Source organism: Trachypithecus francoisi, unplaced genomic scaffold (genome assembly GCF_009764315.1).
Source record: "Trachypithecus francoisi isolate TF-2019V2 unplaced genomic scaffold, Tfra_2.0 Lachesis_group5, whole genome shotgun sequence".
NCBI classification, from domain to species: Eukaryota; Metazoa; Chordata; class Mammalia; order Primates; family Cercopithecidae; genus Trachypithecus; species Trachypithecus francoisi.
In genome coordinates, this window is record NW_022681470.1 from 72,902,169 (window position 1) to 72,921,447 (window position 19,279).

At 35.3% G+C, this 19,279-nt stretch overlaps 1 protein-coding gene across 1 annotated transcript in view; it reads right to left on the bottom strand.

Moving 5' to 3' along the window:
• Nucleotides 1–19,279, bottom strand: part of USH2A (usherin) — an 809,712-nt gene that overhangs the window by 194,852 nt on the left and 595,581 nt on the right. The window contains exons 47-48 of the mRNA XM_033195653.1: nucleotides 5,581–5,779; nucleotides 925–1,093 (exon numbers count right to left, since the gene is read on the bottom strand). Of these exons, the coding sequence (XP_033051544.1) occupies nucleotides 925–1,093; nucleotides 5,581–5,779 (368 nt within the window). The remainder of the gene's footprint in view (nucleotides 1–924; nucleotides 1,094–5,580; nucleotides 5,780–19,279) is intronic.

Below are 19,279 nucleotides of genomic sequence, written 5' to 3' on the forward strand. Positions count from 1 at the left end.
TTAAAAAAATTGTCAACACATGTTGATACTTTTTGGTTAAAGAGTCAGTAAAGTACTCAAAAGAGCATAGATTTAGAAAAGACATACCTATATTCACATTTTAGTTCTTTCACTTCTATTCACTTCTGCAAATCTGGATATGTTATTGATCCTCTCTAAAATAGTTTCCTTACTGGTAAACTGCAGAGAAAATACCAATTTCCTAGAGTTGTGAAGATTCCATAACGTATTCCTATGTAAAGCCTTTAATACAGAGCCTGCAAGAGACTTCGTACTTTAAAAATGCCAGTTGTTATTAGCATCATTCCCAATTATATTCACTAGGCATTTCTTTATGTAGTTGAAATTTGGAGCAAAATCGTTAGCTAAGTTGGCTAATACTAAAAAGGGAGGAAGGAAAAAAATCCAGTTTTCCACCCTTTGCAGCATTCTTCCTTCCCTTGCCTGACTTATAATGATGAGAGAATACTGCCAGTGGTCTAGAATTCTTAGACAAATAAAATTTGCAGTTACAATCTCTCCAGGAACAATGCATGTGTAGTTCAGATTAGAAATGGAGGAAGTGGAGAACAGCTTCATGGAGTGGAACAGTCAGCAATTCACAGATTTAATAGTGAAAATATATAGTCATGTTAACTTAAAAAAAAACACAAGATAAAAGGAGTTAACCAGATCTCCAGATTTATTTCTTTATGTAGTAGGTATTGTAAATTCCTTCTGTTCTCTTGCTTTCTAATATTTAGCCTTGCTTATATTTTAACAAGGCAGAAGGGAGAAATAATATTTAGAGCAGGTTATTGGCTATGTGCTTGTGGTTCAATCTTTGTTGAGGGGGAGGTGTTTGAAATAGTTCACTGACATGAACAACTTGTTTATGTTTTCAGGTTCCCAAAGTTTTTGTGTACACCTGGAAATAATCCTCACCTGGTAGAATTCTAGCGTAATACCCAGAGCAGCACCGATGGTTTGGTTGTGCCTCCTGTATTCGGCCACCACAACAAACTCCAGTAGAATTCAGAACAAATGGGATATACTTTTCTTCACAACAGCGGTGTCCAGGCTTGGGGTTATAGAGCACTCCGTTACAACAAACCTGAAAGTTTGAAATCAATTTTAAAGAAATATCAGTTTAGTTAACAGTATTATGTCACTCTATCTCATGTAACATAATTATTTTCTTATAAGGCATAGAAGATCTGAGACCATATTACTGATATTTCATTGGTTTAAAAATGTATTTTCAAGGATCGTTCAAATTTTTTAACTGTTATTTGATAGAATGTAGTTTTTTTGAAGTCTTCAACCATGTTTTGTGCTCTGTTACAATACTCTAAATATGAATTGTCTTTTGAATGTCAGTGTTTCTGAGGTAAAGATGTTCAGAATTGTAAATAAACAATTTCCTTCTTATTTATAAATATATTTTTAAATGATTGTTTAATTTTAAAAACACCACATCCATGGATATTGTCTCTTATTAATCCTTTTTCAAAATAAATTGTGTTTTTTCTTGTAATTTATATGATCACTTATTCATGAACCCAATCTTCAGACAAGGCAATCACAACAGAGTCCAATATTTACATGTATATGTGTATATATACATATCTCATAAGCCACTACCTTTAAAAAAGGATATCTATATGGAAATTAATTTTGAAAAGCCCCTTTAACTCTGTTTTCTTTAGGAACTGTGAAAAAAAATTATGTGCTTGAACAATCAAATAATTATTTGCATACTCACTTGAGGTCTGAGAGACTGACACACTGTATATACCACAAATCAAACAATGAATAGTTGCTAAAACATAGCATCAGAACCCATACTTGGCATAAGTTACATTAATTGGCTAGACATTCCCTGTGGTAGGCAAAAGCAACCACTATGAGGCGTCTCCCACTTCTCTTTTTTCTCACTGCTACCTTCAAAGTGCACCAACATTTGAACCAATTCAACAAAGAACAGTAGAATGTAGAAGCTCTAAGTCTTCAACAAAGCCACTAGTCTAGTATTTCATTCATTTTCTAAAAATTACCTAAAAGCAAAGACATTCAGTTCTTAAATTCAAAATCTACCACTGTGGTCCTCAGGCAACCTTGCTAACTCAACTGTAATGAATTTCTTTTTTTGGGTTTAGTTACTGGCAATAAGGATTCAAAATTTTTCTAATTGCAAGGATAAATTAAGTGACAGCTCTCTTTGCTGCCATATTCTGTGTGAAAAGTAAATTTCAAAATCTTCTGTGTGAAAAGCAAATTTCAAAATCATGTCCCATTTTAAGAGTTAAGCAAGGAATATTCTCTAGGTTTTATTTGGGATTTGTGAATGATGATAAAGGTAAAACAGCACACATTTCCCTCTTGTTTTATGACAGTGGCCTAAAATCTTGCCATTTGTTTTTTGATCTTAAAACAATTATTAAAGTCCCATTCACATAGAGTTAGTTTCTGGACAAAAACACATCCAATATTTCAGCAAGTTTATCCAGTACTTATCACCTTCTTTTGAAATTATTCCTCAAATATTTACTTACTGATGGGCCATTAGAATTGGTTCACTTCTATGTTTTCATTATCAATGCTTTCTTGGGCTCCTTCAGCCAAGTAAAACATATGCTTTTATTCTAAGCCACCCTGGTTCAGATCATTGATGGGTCCCAAAGGAGACCTTTTCAAGTGATTATTTCTCTTAGGAGTTCTCTCCATAAACAGAAAATTTCCTAATCAAATTCAGTTTTTGAATTGTCGATATATATAATATATATGTTTCGATATATATGATGTATTTCAGTTTTGATATATATAAGATATATATCTTTTATTATATAAAATTTCATAATAAAATAAATATATTTAAATATATGTTTAATACATATAAATATACCATATATAAATATATATGTATTTAAAATATATACATTTTTTATTATATAAAATTTTAATAATGTCTTAAGCAAAGTCTTATTTTTATTGTTGGGATTAAACAGGCAACACAAACATTGCAGTGAAAGACAATAGAGAAAGTCAATTAAATTAAACAAAATTGTGAATTTCATTTGGGGCTAGGTATTAACATATATTTCCTAGCATGAAAGACTGGAGAGAAGTAGGAAAGAGACGTTTATTGTAGGTCTAATGGTGAGTGAGTTCTCACGAGATCTGATGGTTTAAAACTGTGTGACAGGTCTCCCCTTCGCTCTCTCTCCCTCCTGCCATCACATGAAGAAGGTCCTTGCCTCTCCTTCACCTTCCGCCATGATTAAAAGTTTCCTGAGGCCTCCCAGTCATGCTTTCTGTTAAGTCTGCAGAACTGTGAGTCAAACCTCTTATCTTCATAAATTACCCAGTCTCAGGTAATTCTTTGTAGCACTGTGAAAACGTACTAATTCACCTGGGAACATGTTAGAAATGCAAATTTTCAAAGCCAAATCTAAACCTACTGAATTAGAATCTCTGGGACTAGACCTACGAGATCCTAGGTTTTAACAATCCCCCCAAGTCTTATGTCAACTGGGATTTGTGAACCATGGCTGTAATTTTATGGTAAGGCTTGTTTAAATATTTTGGGAAACATTGATGTTTACAGTGATTTAGCCAAAAAACCTTTAAACCTTCAATAAAAGTCTCTTTTCTACTTCTCTTCAATCTTTCATGCTAGGAAATACATATTAGTACTTAGCCCCAAACTGAAATTTACAATTTTTTCTTGAAATTTAACTGACATCCTTTATTCTCTTTTACTGCAATACCTGTGTTGCCTCTTTAATCCCAACAATAAAAATAAGACTTTGTTTAAGGCATCACTAAATAGTGTGTCTCGTTTTATTGTAATAATGTGTGACATTTGCATTACATTATAAGAATAACCAAATGTGATGTTTCTTTTCAAGACTACGAGGTTAGATTGGCACATACCTGTTTTCTAAAGGCTAACTTTTGTTTCCCTATTCTTCAATTTACATTTATTTTCTATAAAAGGTGACCTGTATGACTTTTTTTTTTTTGTAGAGTAGATTTGTCTTAATCATTTTTAAATTGATTTAAAATTAAACTAACCAGTTCTTTGTCATTCATTGAATTTAGGAATGTTACACCAACCAGTCACTTATTTGGTAGAAAGCTTCGTTAAATTTTTTCAAAAGTTACAAAAAGCAGTTTCTGAAATCACAGCATAAAGAAAGGTAGAAGTAATTTTATGAATTATTTAGCCTAAACATAGGTAAATATTATTTTGTTAATACTTTATTAATATTTTTCTTCATCCTATTACTTTTTCTTCACCCTATCACAGGTATATTTTAATTTAATATGGACATTTTAAGAACATCTACCTTTTGATCTGTTACAATAAACTTGAATTGAAACATTATCTCTACTAGTTTTACTTTACTTAGCTTTGATTTTACCACTAAAGTTACAGGGTTGAAATTTATCAAATCCATTATACAAGCCTAAACTACTGTGACAGTTTCTGGCCAGAATCAGTTTTTACTTTGATGAAACACATTGTTTTCTGCACTCCACAAACTTTAAGTCATTCATTTATATGCCTATAAACTACTCTCTCTTTGTCCACTTCTTAACACATAATAAATATTAAAATAATAAAAGCAAAGAAAAAAATTGAGAAGTGAATTCTGTATTTTGCCAACATTTTCCCAAGTTTTTTTTAAATGGAGGCTATGTTTAATGGGCAAATTTATTTTAGTATTTTTCTTCTCAGAAATCCCAAATTTAATTTCATACAAATATGCCCATCAGATGTGTGTATTTAAATATGTGCATACTTAATGGCATAAAATGATGTCAAACTTAGGCATAATGATAATTTTAGAGTGTAAGTATCAAAAAATGCATAGTTAGTAAGTGCTGGCTTTACGCATTTCTTAGATGATAACTACTGCTAAAATTGTGTCAGCTGTAATAATTTGTATATTGATCCATATTGCTTCAGTAACTCACTTTCTTAATTACTGTGTTCTTTTGCAGTAAATCTTATACATTTAGTAGTAGCTTTAGCCATTGAATGTGTGATGCTGTTGTTGATAAATAAGGACATTATTTCATTATATAAAATTCTACCTTGAAACTAAGGATTTTGTGTTGTTTGTCAATAAAAGTCATTTACAAACTCCTCTGGCTGTATTATTGATCTGATTTCTAAATAGCATCTAATATGAACATTAATCTGCAAATGGCTATAATGCGAAAATATTTCTGACAAATCATAAAATGTCCTCCTCACAGTTACTCATCAGTGCCATATAAACAAACACATATTTGTAGCTGAAAACATCTGTTGTAAAGAAAATTTTAAGTCACTCAATCAAATACAAATTTGGGATGTACCCTATTGTAATAAGTTTTTATTTCTTGTGAAGATAATAAAAAATGCGAAGGCTAAAAGTGCTCATGGGGGTGATAACAATTTTTGTAAGCATCCTTTCTTTTCCTTGGAGTCTTCTTCATAGAGTAGTGGAAATATTGATCATAATACACCATGGTGTGAGAAGCTAATAATTTCACTTGGAGTCTTGAGTGAGAAAAACATGGTTCACTGATTAGTTTGAAAAGACTTACCTTAGCTTCAGGAGAATAGCAAATGTGTCCACAGATATATTCAGGTTTTTGACACCTCACTGCCTTGCAGAGCTCATCACTCTGGTCCTGCACTAACTTCTGAGTTTTAGGGCATGGATACCATGTTTTCCATAGGAGATCATATCCAAGAATGATGCCATTCGGCTTCCGTGGAGACATCCAATCAATTTGAAGAGATCTGCAACAGGTAGAATAATCAATACTTCTGAAAAGACACTGCTTAACATTGATGCTATCAGTCTTAAGTAAAAAGTGGCAGCAATAGATGCTTATATATATATAATTATATATGTTTATATATGAAATCATATAATATATTTTCAAATTTTATGTTAGCTTTTGGAAGAATAACACATGGCATGAGGTGGTTTATCACTTTAAGTTTCAAAGACAAGAAGCAAATATCACTATGGCTAATCAGGAAAATCAGAGCATTTTGTTTGGTAAGCAAAGATAAGACATACATGACTTGGTAAACGAGGTGACAATTAGAACATGTGGTAACTTAATGCCTACTTCTAACCAGCTTCTCCTTTGCCTTGCCCTACCTAGGAGTTGTGATGTGAACCATAACTGCTCAAAGATGTCACGGGAACACGATGATGGGATTCCTATGGAGGTTCCTACGAAATTTTAGCTTTCTTGAAACAGCTGCCACCTTCTCCTTTCCTCTTTCTTTCTGCTAAACATGATGTCTACAATTTCAGCAATCATATTTCAGTTATTTGAGAAAGGCCACAAGAATCACAAAGATGCTGCCATTATATTTGGCATTGCTGAACCAATGCCAACAACTATCCACAGCGGACTCTTGAACAAAATAAATTTGAACTGTGCAGATCCACTTACAGGTAGATTTTCTTCCACCTCTCCCACCTATGAGATAGCAAGGCCAACCCTTCCTCTTTCTTCTCCTACTTAGCTTACTCAATATAATGATAATGAGGATGAAGACTTTTATGATGATCCACTTCCACTTAATTAATAGTAAATATATTTTCTCTTCCTTATGATTTTCTTAATGACATTTTCCTTTCTTTAGCTTACTTATGATAGGAATATAGCATAAATATATATACAAACTATGTTTTAATCAGTGTTTTATGTTATCAGTAAGGCTTCTGGTCAACAGTAGGCTATTAGTAGTTAAATTTGGGGACAGTCAAAAGTTATATGCAGATTTTTGACTGGGTGAGGATCAGCAGTCCTAACCCCGGCATCGTTCAAGAGTCAACTATATATCTAGAGCTATTTACTTAAGTCTCTTTTGTCAGGCATTTTGTTACTTGTAGCCAAAATAAATGCCCACACTGAGAAATTTTATAGTCACTAACTTATTTAAAATATACTTTGCTTAATTTTTTTACTCACCTAAATAGATTCTTTTTTTTTTTCAGTAACTCTTTAACTAACATGGCCAGACATGTTTTTTTGGTCAAAAATATAGAACTTAAAGATTCCCATAAGAAATATGTTTACATTATCATGTTCTTAAAGAAAGTGTTTGAGTTTTAAAAAATTGAGTGATAATTTAAACCCAAGTAGAAAGTTTTTATGAGAGGCAGGGTTTGGTATACAATGAAGGTATAACATCTGATCAAAACTTTACTGCATTTTCAATGATCTATTAATATTTCATTTGCTGTAGCAAATGAGGTCATAACATAAAGCTGTTCAGAGAGGAGACAACCCTGAATAAAATGATTTAGTCTTAGGTTAATGCTATAGAACTTAAATTCTGCACTTAGGTCTACTTGCCAGAAAAATACTGCCTAGACCACACATCTATGCTATCTTTAGTATTTGCTTAATAATCTCTATAAGAAGACAATAGTTAAAGTTTTTAATTAAACCCCAGAGATTTGAACATGACATATTCTTGCAGTGTAGCACAGCAAAGAAAACCTTTTTGTGAAACACAAGGTAAATATAAATATTATAATGATTTTTTGTTCTCATTGTTTTCAGAAAAATGAGTGAAACTCTGACATTCAAGATTAGTTTTTTTTATGATTCTAGAATTTCTAGCCATAAAAATTAACTAATCACAAATATCGATAGGGTACATTTTACATATAAAGCATTAGCGTTCCCATATATACTTTGGAATAAAACAAGCACATATGAACTTTGTCCTTCTATTTCAAAAGTTAAACAATAAAAATCTCACAACTTATGTTGGATGCTTTCTTCCTATTGTGTAAAATAACATTTCAACTATACCTTTCATTTTAAGGCAAAATATGTCTTTGCAGGCCAAATAACTGGACCCTATGAGAATTCCAAGTGACATCACATATTAGGAATTCAGTTAAGCCCAAACATTTATGTTAAAAAGCAGCAGTCAAGATAAACCTCAACACTTTAATGGACTGTTAAAAAAAGGAAAATTATTATTTCAGTTTTGTAGGGGTACAAACATAACACATTCAGTAATAAAACTCTGTAGATAGAAATTAATGTCACCTATGAGAGAATAGTTTCATAGGTGACTTGTATAGCCACATCTATTATTCTAAAGTCTTTATCCAACTTTCAAAATTAATTCCACATTCTGCAGATACCTCTTTTGCATTCTCTGCATAATCAACTACAGAAAAGATTACATTTAAGTGACATTCAAGAGTTTGACTTATCCACAAAAGCTCATGAACTAGTAAAGTCTAGAAAATACCATGTAGAGCACATTCCATGCCATTATAACTTCTCTTTCTTGTGCAGCATAACTGTTCAGTGAGACTGCCTATGTTTTCAGCGAGAACATGAACAGTTTGCTTTGGAGGATTTAATCAAGTACACGAAGGAAAATGATTAAGAAGAGTAGTGGGTTTAACATCTGTACATCTCTCGTTAGAGACAACTGGAGAGACAATGAAAACTCCTTTGGTCGCTGATCTGAAAATGAAAGGCATCTTTGAGAAATATGCATCATTATTAGCGGGATTAATAGTTTCATTGCTTTGATGTTTAAGAATAAAATAGAAGGAACATTCTTCAATCCCAGGAGTAAATATTAAATATTGGAGAAAAAGAGCTGAAGATATTTTTGGGCACTCATGCATAAACATATAAACAGATTGCAAATATTTGAATGAATGTGTTTTTGGTAAATTTGCTCATGAAATAGCTGTTATCGTTTTCTTAGATTTTAAAGCAATAGGGACTGAAATTTAAAATACCTTAATATAACTTCTGATAAAAATCACCATGTCTACACACAATTTTTTCTCTCTCAAATCTTTGGGTTACATTTTCTCATATTTTCTTGTTCCTTCATACACACACACACACACACACAGACACACACACACACCACATACACACAACATTGCATTATACATTGAAAGTCTCTAGCTTGAATTATCTTCCTCTGAAAGTAACAGGCTGTACTAGCAGTCAGTTAAATTACAGGTGGATTACAATCTTGGGGAAGCCTGGAGTTTAAAAAAATATTTTTTAATCAATACATAATAGATGTACATATTTCAGGGTACATGTGAGAATTTAATACATTCATATAATTTGTAAAGAGCAAATCAATGTAATTGGCATATCCATCACCTTAAATATTTGTCTTTTCTTTATGCTAACAACATTTAAAATATTCCTTTCTAGCTATCGTGAAATATGTAAAATATATTGTAAACTATAAATCACCTTACTGATCTATCAAATACTAGGTCTTATCTCTTCATTGAAACTGTAAATTTATATCCATTAATTAATCTATTCTTCATCCCCCTCTCCCCACGACACTTTCAGGCCTTCAGTAATCACCAGTCTACTCTTTATCTTCATAAGATTCACTTTTTTATCTCCCACATATGAAAGAGAACATGCAATGTTTGTCTTTCCATGCCTGACTTATTTCACTTAACGTAATGACCTCCAGTTCCATCCACGTTGCTGTAAATAATAGGAGTTTAGTCTTTTTTTATGGCTGAATAAGAGTCCATTGTGTATATGTACCACACTTTCTTTATCCATTCATTCATAGTGGGCACTTAGGTTGATTTGATATTTTGGTTATTGTGAATAGCACTGCAATAAACATGAGAGTACAGGTGTCTTTTCAATATATTATTTTCCTTTCTTTTGGATACATACCCAGTAGTGAATTGCTGCACTATACAGTAGTTCTATTTTTAGTTTCATGAGGAATCCCCATACAGTATTCTATAGTGGCTGTACAAATTTACATTCCCACCGACAGTGTAGATAGAGTTCCCCTTTCTCCACATCTTCACCAGCATCCATTGTTTCCTGCTTTTTTATTTTATCAAAGCCATTTTATCTGGGGTGACATAATCATCATGATTTTGAGTTGCAATTCTCTGATGATTAGTGATGTTGAACATTTTTTTCATATACCTGTTGGCCATTTGTATGTCTTCTGAATAGGCAATAGGCAGTAGAAATGCCTATTCAGATCTTCTGCCAGTTTTTAATCAGATGTTTTGGGTTTTTTTGCTATTGAGTTGTTTAAGCTATTTATATATCCCAGTTATTAATTCATTGCCAGATAGATAGTTTGCAAGTATTTTCTCCCATCCTATGGCATGTCTATTCACTTTGTTGATTGCTTCCTTTATTGTGCAGAAGCATTTTAGCTTGATGTAATCCCACTTTTCTGTTTTTGCTTCTCTTGCCAGTGTTTTTGAGATCTTACACAAATGTCTTTGTCTAGGTCATGTCTGGGAGTATCTCCCCAATGTTTTCTTCTATTAGTTTTAGAGTTTCAAGTCTTAGACTTATGTCTTTAATCCATTTTGAGTTGATTCTTGAATGTGGTAAGAGATAGGGGTCTAGTTTCATTCTTCTGCTTATGGATATCTAGTTTTCCCAGCACCATTTATTAAAAAGACTGTCTCCTCATGGCAAGTTCTTGGTGCCTTTGTTAAAAATGAGTTGTCTGTAAATGCAGGGATTTATATCTAGGTTCTCTGTTCTATTCAATTGGTTTATGTGTGTGTTTTTATGCCAATACCATGCTGATTTCATTTCTTTAGGTTTGTGCTATATTTTGAAGTGAGGTAGTGTAATGCCTACAGCTTTGTCTTTTTTCACTCAGATTGCTTCAGCTATTCTTGGTGTTTTGTGGTTCCAGATACATTTTAGAAATATTTTTCTATTTCTGTGAAGAATGTAATTGGTCTTTTGATAGGTATTACATTGAATCTGTAAATAACTTTGGATAAGATTGTCATTTTAACAATATTAATTCTTCTAATCCAAGAGCATGGAATAGCTTTCCATTTATTTGTATCTTACTCAATTTCTTTCATCAGTATTTTATAGTTTTACTTGTACAGATATTTGACTCCTTTAGTTAAATTGATTCCTAGGTATTTTACATTCTTTGTAGCTATTGTTAATGGGACTGCTTTCTTGATTTCTTTTCAGATTGCTTGCTGTTGGTATATATAACTGCTGACTTTTGTATGTTGAGTTTGTATTCTGCAACTTTACTAAATTTGTTCATCCGTTCTAACAGGTTTTTTTGGTGGAGTCTTTAGGTTTTCTAATTATAAGAGGATGTCATCTGAGAACAAGGCTAATTTGACTTATCCCTTTCCAATTTGGATGCCCTCTATTTCTTCTCTTGACTAATTGCCTCACCAGGATTTCCAGTATTGTGTTAAGTAAAAGTGGAAGTGGGCATCCTTGTCTTGTTGCAGTTCTTAGAGGAAAGGCTTTCATTTTTTCCCAGTTCAGTACAATGTTAGCCATGGGTTTGTCATATATGGCTTTTATTTTGAGGTATGCACCTTCTATATCCAGTTTCTTGAGGGATTTTGTAATAAAGCCATGCTGAATTTTATCAAATGCTTTTTCAGCATCTATTGAAATGATCATATGGTCATTGTACTTGGTTCTGTTGATGTGATGTATCATGTTTATTGAGTTGCATATTTTGAACCATCCTTATACTGGAATGAATCCCACTTGATCATAATAAATAATTTTTTAATGTGATGTTGAATTCTATTTGCTAGTATCATGTTGAGGATTTCTGCATCTATGCTCATCAGTGAAATCAGACTGTAGTTTTCTTTTTTTTGTTGTGTCCTTGTCTGGTTTTTATATCAGGGCAATGCTGGTCACATAGAATGGGTTTGAAAGTATTCCTTCCCCCCCGTTTTTTTCTGAATAGTTTGAATAAAATTAATATTAGTTCTTCTTTAAATATTTGATAGAATTCATCAGTGAAGTCATCATGTTCCGAGCTTTCCTCTGATGGGAGAATTTTTGTTATGGCTTTAATCTCATTACTCATTACTGGTTCATTGAGTTTCTCTATTTCTTCATGGTTCAATCTTGGTACATTGTATTTGTCCAGGAATTAATTAATCCGTTTATTCTAGAATATGTATATATATACACACACACACACACGTGTGTGTGTGTGTGTGTGTGTGTGCATGTGTAGTTGTTTATAATACTTTCTAATGATTTGTTGTATTTCTGAGCTCTCAGCTGTTATATCTCCTTTTTTGCTTCTGATGTTTTTTGGGGGGGAGGAATTCTGTCTTTTTCTTATTTAATCTAGCTAAAGGTTTGTCCACTTTGTTTCTCTTTTCAAGAAACCAACTTTATTTTTATTTTTACTTTTTATTATTCTTTAAGTTCTAGGGTACATGTGCATAACGTTCAGGTTTGTTACATATGTATACATGTGCCATGTTGGTGTGCTGCACCCATCAACTCGTCAGCACCCATCAACTCGTCATTTACATCAGGTATAACTCCCAATGCAATCCCTCCCCCCTCCCCGCTCCCCGTGATAGGACCCGGTGTGTGACGTTCCCCTTCCCGAGTCCAAGTGATCTCATTGTTCCGTTCCCACCTATGAGTGAGAACATGCAGTGTTTGGTTTTCTGTTCTTGCGATAGTTTGCTGAGAATGATAGTTTCCATCTGCATACATGTCCTTACAAAGGACACAAACTCGTCCTTTTTTATGGCTGCATAGTATTCCATGGTGTATATGTGCCACATTTTCTTAATCCAGTCTGTCACTGATGGACATTTGGTTTGATTCCAAGTCTTTGCTATTGTGAATAGTGCCGCAATAAACATACATGTGCATGTATCTTTATAGCAGCATGATTTATAATCCTTTGGGTATATACCCAGTAATGTGATGCCTGGGTCATATGGTACTTCCAGTACTAGATCCTTGAGGAATCGCCATACTGTTTTCCATAATGGTTGAACTAGTTGACAATCCCACCAACAGTGTAAAAGTGTTCCTATTTCTCCACATCCTCTCCAGCACCTGTTGTTTCCTGACTTTTGAATGATTGCCATTCTAACTGGTGTGAGATGGTATCTCATTGTGGTTTTGATTTGCATTTCTCTGATGGTGAGTGATGATGAGCATTTTTTCATGTGTCTGTTGGCTGTATGAGTGTCTTCTTTTGAGAAATGTCTGTTCATATCCTTTGCCCACTTTTTGATGGGGTTGTTTGCTTTTTTCTTGTAAATTTGTTTGAGTTCTTTGTAGGTTCTGGATATTAGCCCTTTGTCTGATGAGTGGATTGTAAAAATTTTCTCCTATTCTGTAGGTTGCCTGTTCACTCTGATGGTAGTTTCTTTTGCTGTGCAGAAGCTCTTTAGTTTAATTAGATCCCATTTGTCAATTTTGGCTTTTGTTGCTGTTGCTTTTGGTGTTTTAGACATGAAGTCCTTGCACATGCCTATGTCCTGAATGGTATTACCTAGGCTTTCTTCTAGGGTTTTTATGGTATTAGGTCTAACATTTAAGTCTCTAATCCATCTTGAATTAATTTTTGTATAAGGGGTAAGGAAAGGATCCAGTTTCAGCTTTCTACTTATGGCTAGCCAATTTTCCCAGCACCATTTATTAAATAGGGAGTCCTTTCCCCATTTCTTGTTTTCTCATGTTTATCAAAGATCAGATGGCTGTAGATGTGTGGTATTATTTCTGAGGACTCTGTTCTGTTCCATTGGTCTATATCTCTTTTTTGGTACCAGTACCATGCTGTTTTGCTTACTGTAGCCTTGTAGTATAGTTTGAAGTCAGGTAGCGTGATGCCTCCAGCTTTGTTCATTTGACTTAGGATTGTCTTGGAAATGCGGGCTCTTTTTTGGTTCCATATGAACTTTAAAGCAGTTTTTTCCAATTCTGTGAAGAAAGTCATTGGTAGCTTGATGGGGATGGCATTGATTCTATAAATTGCCTTGGGCAGTATGGCCATTTTCACGATATTGATTCTTCCTATCCATGAGCATGGTATGTTCTTCCATTTGTTTGTGTCTTATTTTCTTTCGCTGAGCAGTGGTTTGTAGTTCTCCTTGAAGAGGTCCTTTATATCCCTTGTAAGTTGGATTCCTAGGTATTTGATTCTCTTTGAAGCAATTGTGAATGGAAGTTCATTCCTGATTTGGCTCTCTGTTTGTCTGTTACTGGTGTATAAGAATGCTTGTGATTTTTGCACATTAATTTTGTATCCTGAGACTTTGCTGAAGATTTTTATCAGCTTAAGGAGATTTTGGGCTGAGGCAATGGGGTTTTCTAAATATACAATCATGTCATCTGCAAACAGGGACAATTTGATTTCTTCTTTTCCTAACTGGATACCCTTGATTTCTTTCTCTTGCCTGATTGCCCTAGCCAGAACTTCCAACACTATGTTGAATAGGAGTGGTGAGAGAGGGCATCCCTGTCTTGTGCCAGTTTTCAAAGGGAATTTTTCCAGTTTTTGCCCATTCAGTATGATATTGGCTGTGGGTTTGTCATAAATAACTCATTATTTTGAGATACGTTCCATCAATACCGAATTTATTGAGAGTTTTTAGCATGAAGGGCTGTTGAATTTTGTCAAAGGCCTTTTCTGCATCTATTGAGATAATCATGTGGTTTTTGTCTTTGGTTCTGTTTATATACTGGATTATGTTTATTGATTTGCGTATGTTGAACCAGCCTTGCATCCCAGGGATGAAGCCCACTTGATCATGGTGGATAAGCTTTTTGATGTGCTGCTGGATCCGGTTTGCCAGTATTTTATTGAGGATTTTTGCATCGATGTTCATCAGGGATATTGGTCTAAAATTCTCTTGTTTTGTTGTGTCTCTGCCATGCTTTGGTATCAAGATGATGTTGGCCTCATAAAATGAGTTAGGGAGGATTCCCTCTTTTTCTATTGATTGGAATAGTTTCAGAAGGAATGGTACCAGCTCCTCCTTATACCTCTGATAGAATTCAGCTGTGAATCCATCTGGTCCTGAACTTTTTTTGGTTGGTAGGCTATTAATTATTGCCTCAATTTCAGAGCCTGCTGTTGGTCTATTCAGGGATTCAGCTTCTTCCTGGTTTAGTCTTGGGAGAGTGTAAGTGTCCAGGAAATTATCCATTTCTTCTAGATTTTCTAGTTGATTTGCGTAGAGGTGTTTATAGTATTCTCTGATGGTAGTTTGTATTTCTGTGGGGTCAGTGGTGATATCCCCTTTATCATTTTTTATTGCGTCTTTTTGATTTTTCTCTCTTTTCTTCTTTATTAGTCTTGCTAGTGGTCTATCAATTTTGTTGATCTTTTCAAAAAACCAACTCCTGGATTTATTGATTTTTTGGAGGGTTTTTTGTGTCTCTATCTCCTTCAGTTCTGCTCTGATCTTAGTTATTTCTTGCCTTCTGCTACCTTTTGAATGTGTTTGCTCTTGCTTCTGTAATTCTTTTAATTGTGATGTTAGAGTGTCAATTTTAGATCTTTCCAGCTTTCTCTTGTGGGCATTTAGTGGTATAAATTTCCCTCTACACACTGCTTTAAATGTGTCCCAGAAATTCTGGTATGTTGTATCTTTGTTCTCATTGGTTTCAAAGAACATCTTTATTTCTGTCTTCATTTCATTATGTACCCAATAGTCATTCAGGAGCAGGTTATTCAGTTTCCATGTAGTTGAGCGGTTTTGATTGAGTTTCTTAGTCCTGAGTTCTAGCTTGATTGCAGTGTGATCTGAGAGACAGTTTGTTATAATTCCTGTTCTTGAACATTTCCTGAGGAGTGCTTTACTTCCAATTATGTGGTCAATTTTGGAATAAGTGTGATGTGGTGCTGAGAAGAATGTATATTCTGTTGATTTGGGGTGGAGAGTTCTGTAGATGTCTATTAGGTCTGCTTGCTGCAGAGCTGAGTTCAATTCCTGGATATCTTTGTTAACTTTCTGTCTCATTGATCTGTCTAATGTTGACAGTGGGGTGTTGAAGTCTCCCATTATTATTGTATGGGAGTCTAAGTCTCTTTGTAAGTCTCTAAGGACTTGCTTTATGAATTTGGGTGCTCCTGTATTGGGTGCATATATATTTAGGAGAGTTAGCTCTTCCTGTTGAATTGATCCCTTTACCATTATGTAATGGCCTTCTTTGTCTCTTTTGATCTTTGATGGTTTAAAGTCTGTTTTATCAGAGACTAGGATTGCAACCCCTGCTTTTTTTTGTTCTCCATTTGTTTGGTAGATCTTCCTCCATCCCTTTATTTTGAGCCTATGTATGTCTCTGCATGTGAGATGGGTCTCCTGAATACAGCAGACTGATGGGTCTTGACTCTTTATCCAATTTGTCAGTCTGTGTCTTTTAATTGGAGCATTTAGTCCATTTACATTTAAGGTTAATATTGTTATGTGTGAACTTGATCCTGCCATTATGATATTAACTGGTTATTTTGCTCGTTAGTTGATGCAGTTTCTTCCTAGCCTCGATGGTCTTTACATTTTGGTATGTTTTTGCAATGCTGGTACCGGTTGTTCCTTTCCATGTTTAGTGCTTCCTTCAGGGTCTCTTGTAAGGCAGGCCTGGTGGTGACAAAATCTCTAAGCATTTGCTTATCTGTAAAGGATTTTATTTCTCCTTCACTCATGAAACTTAGTTTGGCTGGATATGAAATTCTGGGTTGAAAATTCTTTTCTTTAAGAGTGTTGAATATTGGCCCCCACTCTCTTCTAGCTTGTAGAGTTTCTGCCGAGAGGTCTGCTGTTAGTCTGATGGGCTTCCCTTTGTGGGTAACCCGACCTTTCTCTCTGGCTGCCCTTAAGATTTTTTCCTTCATTTCAACTTTGGTGAATCTGGCAATTATGTGTCTTGGAGTTGCTCTTCTCGAGGAGTATCTTTGTGGCGTTCTCTGTATTTCCTCAATTTGAATGTTGGCCTGCCCTACTAGGTTGGGGAAGTTCTCCTGGATGATATCCTGAAGAGTGTTTTCCAACTTGGTTCCATTTTCTCCCTCACTTTCAGGCACCCCAATCAGATGTAGATTTGGTCTTTTTACATAATCCCATACTTCTTGCAGGCTTTGTTCATTTCTTTTTCTTCTTTTTTCTTTAGACTTCTCTTCTCGCTTCATCTCATTCATTTGATCCTCAATCGCTAATACTCTTTCTTCCAGTTGATCGAGTCAGTTACTGAAGCTTGTGCATTTGTCACATATTTCTCGTGTCATGGTTTTCATCTCTGTCAGTTTGTTTATGGCCTTCTCTGCATTAATTATTCTGGTTATCAATTCTTCCACTCTTTTTCAAGATTTTTAGTTTCTTTGCGCTGGGTACGTAATTCCTCCTTTAGCTCTGAGAAGTTTGATGGTCTGAAGCCTTCTTCTCTCATCTCGTCAAAGTCATTCTCCGTCCAGCTTTGATCCATTGCTGGCGATGAGCTGCGTTCCTTTGGAGGGGGAGATGCGCTCTGAGTTTTTGAATTTCCAGCTTTTCTGCCCTGCTTTATCCCCATCTTTGTGGTTTCATCTGTCTCTGGTCATTGATGATGGTGACGTACTGATGGGGTTTTGGTGTGGGTGTCTTTCCTGTTTGTTAATTTTCCTTCTAACAGTCGGGACCCTCAGCTGTAGGTCTGTTGGAGATTGCTTGAGGTCCACTCCAGACCCTGTTTGCCTGGGTGTCAGCAGCAGAGGCTGCAGAAGATAGAATACTGCTGAACAGCGAATGTACCTGTCTGATTCTTGCTTTGGAAGCTTCCTCTCAGGGGTGTACTCCACCGTGTGAGGTGTGGGGTATCGGTCTGCCCCTAGTGGAAGATGTCTCCCAGTTAGGCTACCCAGGGGTCAGGGACCCACTTGAGCAGGCAGTGTGTCCATTCTCAGATCTCAACCTCCGTGTTGGGAGATCCACTGCTCTCTTCAAAGCTGTCAGACAGAGTCGTTTGCGTCTGCAGAGGTTTCTGCTGCTTTGTTGTTGTTGTTGTTCAGCTGTGCCCTGTCCCCAGAGGTGGAGTCTACAGAGACTGGCAGGCCTCCTTGTGCTGCTGTGAGCTCCACCCAGTTCGATCTTCCCAGGGCTTTGTTTACCTACTTAAGCCTCAGCAATGGCGGGCACCCCTCCCCCAGCCTCGCTGCTGCCTTGCAGTTAGATAGCAGACTGCTGTGCTAGCAATGAGGAAGGCTCCGTGGGCGTGGGATCCTCCCGGCCAGGTGTGGGATATAATCTCCTGGTGTGCCCGTTTCCTTAAAGCGCAGTATTGGGGTGGGAGTTATCCAATTTTCCAGGTGTTGTGTGTCTCAGTTCCCCTGGCTAGGAAAAGGGATTCCCTTCCCCCTTGCGCTTCCCAAGTGAGGCGATGCCTCGCCCTGCTTCAGCTCTCGCTGGTCGGGCTGCAACAGCTGACCAGCACCGATTGTCCGGCACTCCCTAGTGAGATAAACCCAGTACCTCAGTTGAAAATGCAGAAATCACCTGTCTTCTATGTCGCTTGTGCTGGGAGCTGGAGACTGGAGCTGTTCCTATTTGGCCATCTTGCTCTGCCCCCCTCAACTTTTTTCATTTAATTGATTTTCTGTATTTTTTTAGTCTCAATTTCATTTCCTTCTGCTTTGATCTTTATTATTTATTTCCTCCTACTAATTTTAGGTTTGATTTGTTCTTGTTTTTCTAATTCCCTGAGGTTCATCATTAACATGTTTATTTGAAGTCTTTCTACTTTTTTGATGTAGGTGTTTATTGATATGAACTCCCTGCTTCATAGTGCCTTTGCTTTGTTCCATAGATTTTGGCATATTGTATTGCCATTTTCATTTCTTTTGGGAAATATTAAAGTTTTCTTTACTTCTTCATTGACCCATTGGTCATTCAGGAGCATGTTGTCTAATTTCCATGTGTTTGTGTATTCTCCAAGTTTTGTCTCTTGTTATTGATTTCTAGTTTATCCCATTGTAGTCAGAAAAGATATTTGATATAATTTCTACTTTTTTGAACTTATGGAGTTTTGTGACATAAGCCATGATCTATTTTGGAAAATATTCCATGTTCCGATGAAAAAAATGTATATTCTGCAGCAGTTGGGTGAAATGTTCTGTAAGAGTCAGACTTATTTGGTCTAGTGTGTAGTTTAACTTTGATGTTTCTTTGTTGAATTTTTGTCTGGATGAATTGTACATTACTGAGAGTGAGGTGTTGAATTTCCTGACTATTTTTTGTGTTGCAGTCTATCTTTCCTTCAGATATATTAATTTTTGCATCTGGAAGTGCGGATGTTGGGTCCATAGATATTTATAATTTTTATATTCTCTTGTTGAATTGATCCCTTTGTCCTGATACAGTGACCTTTGCCTATTTTTACAGTCTGTGACTTGTAGTTTTATCTATTTTATAAGTATAGCTACTTCTGCTCTTTTTTTGGTTTCCACTTGCATGGAATACCTTTTTCCACTCCGTAA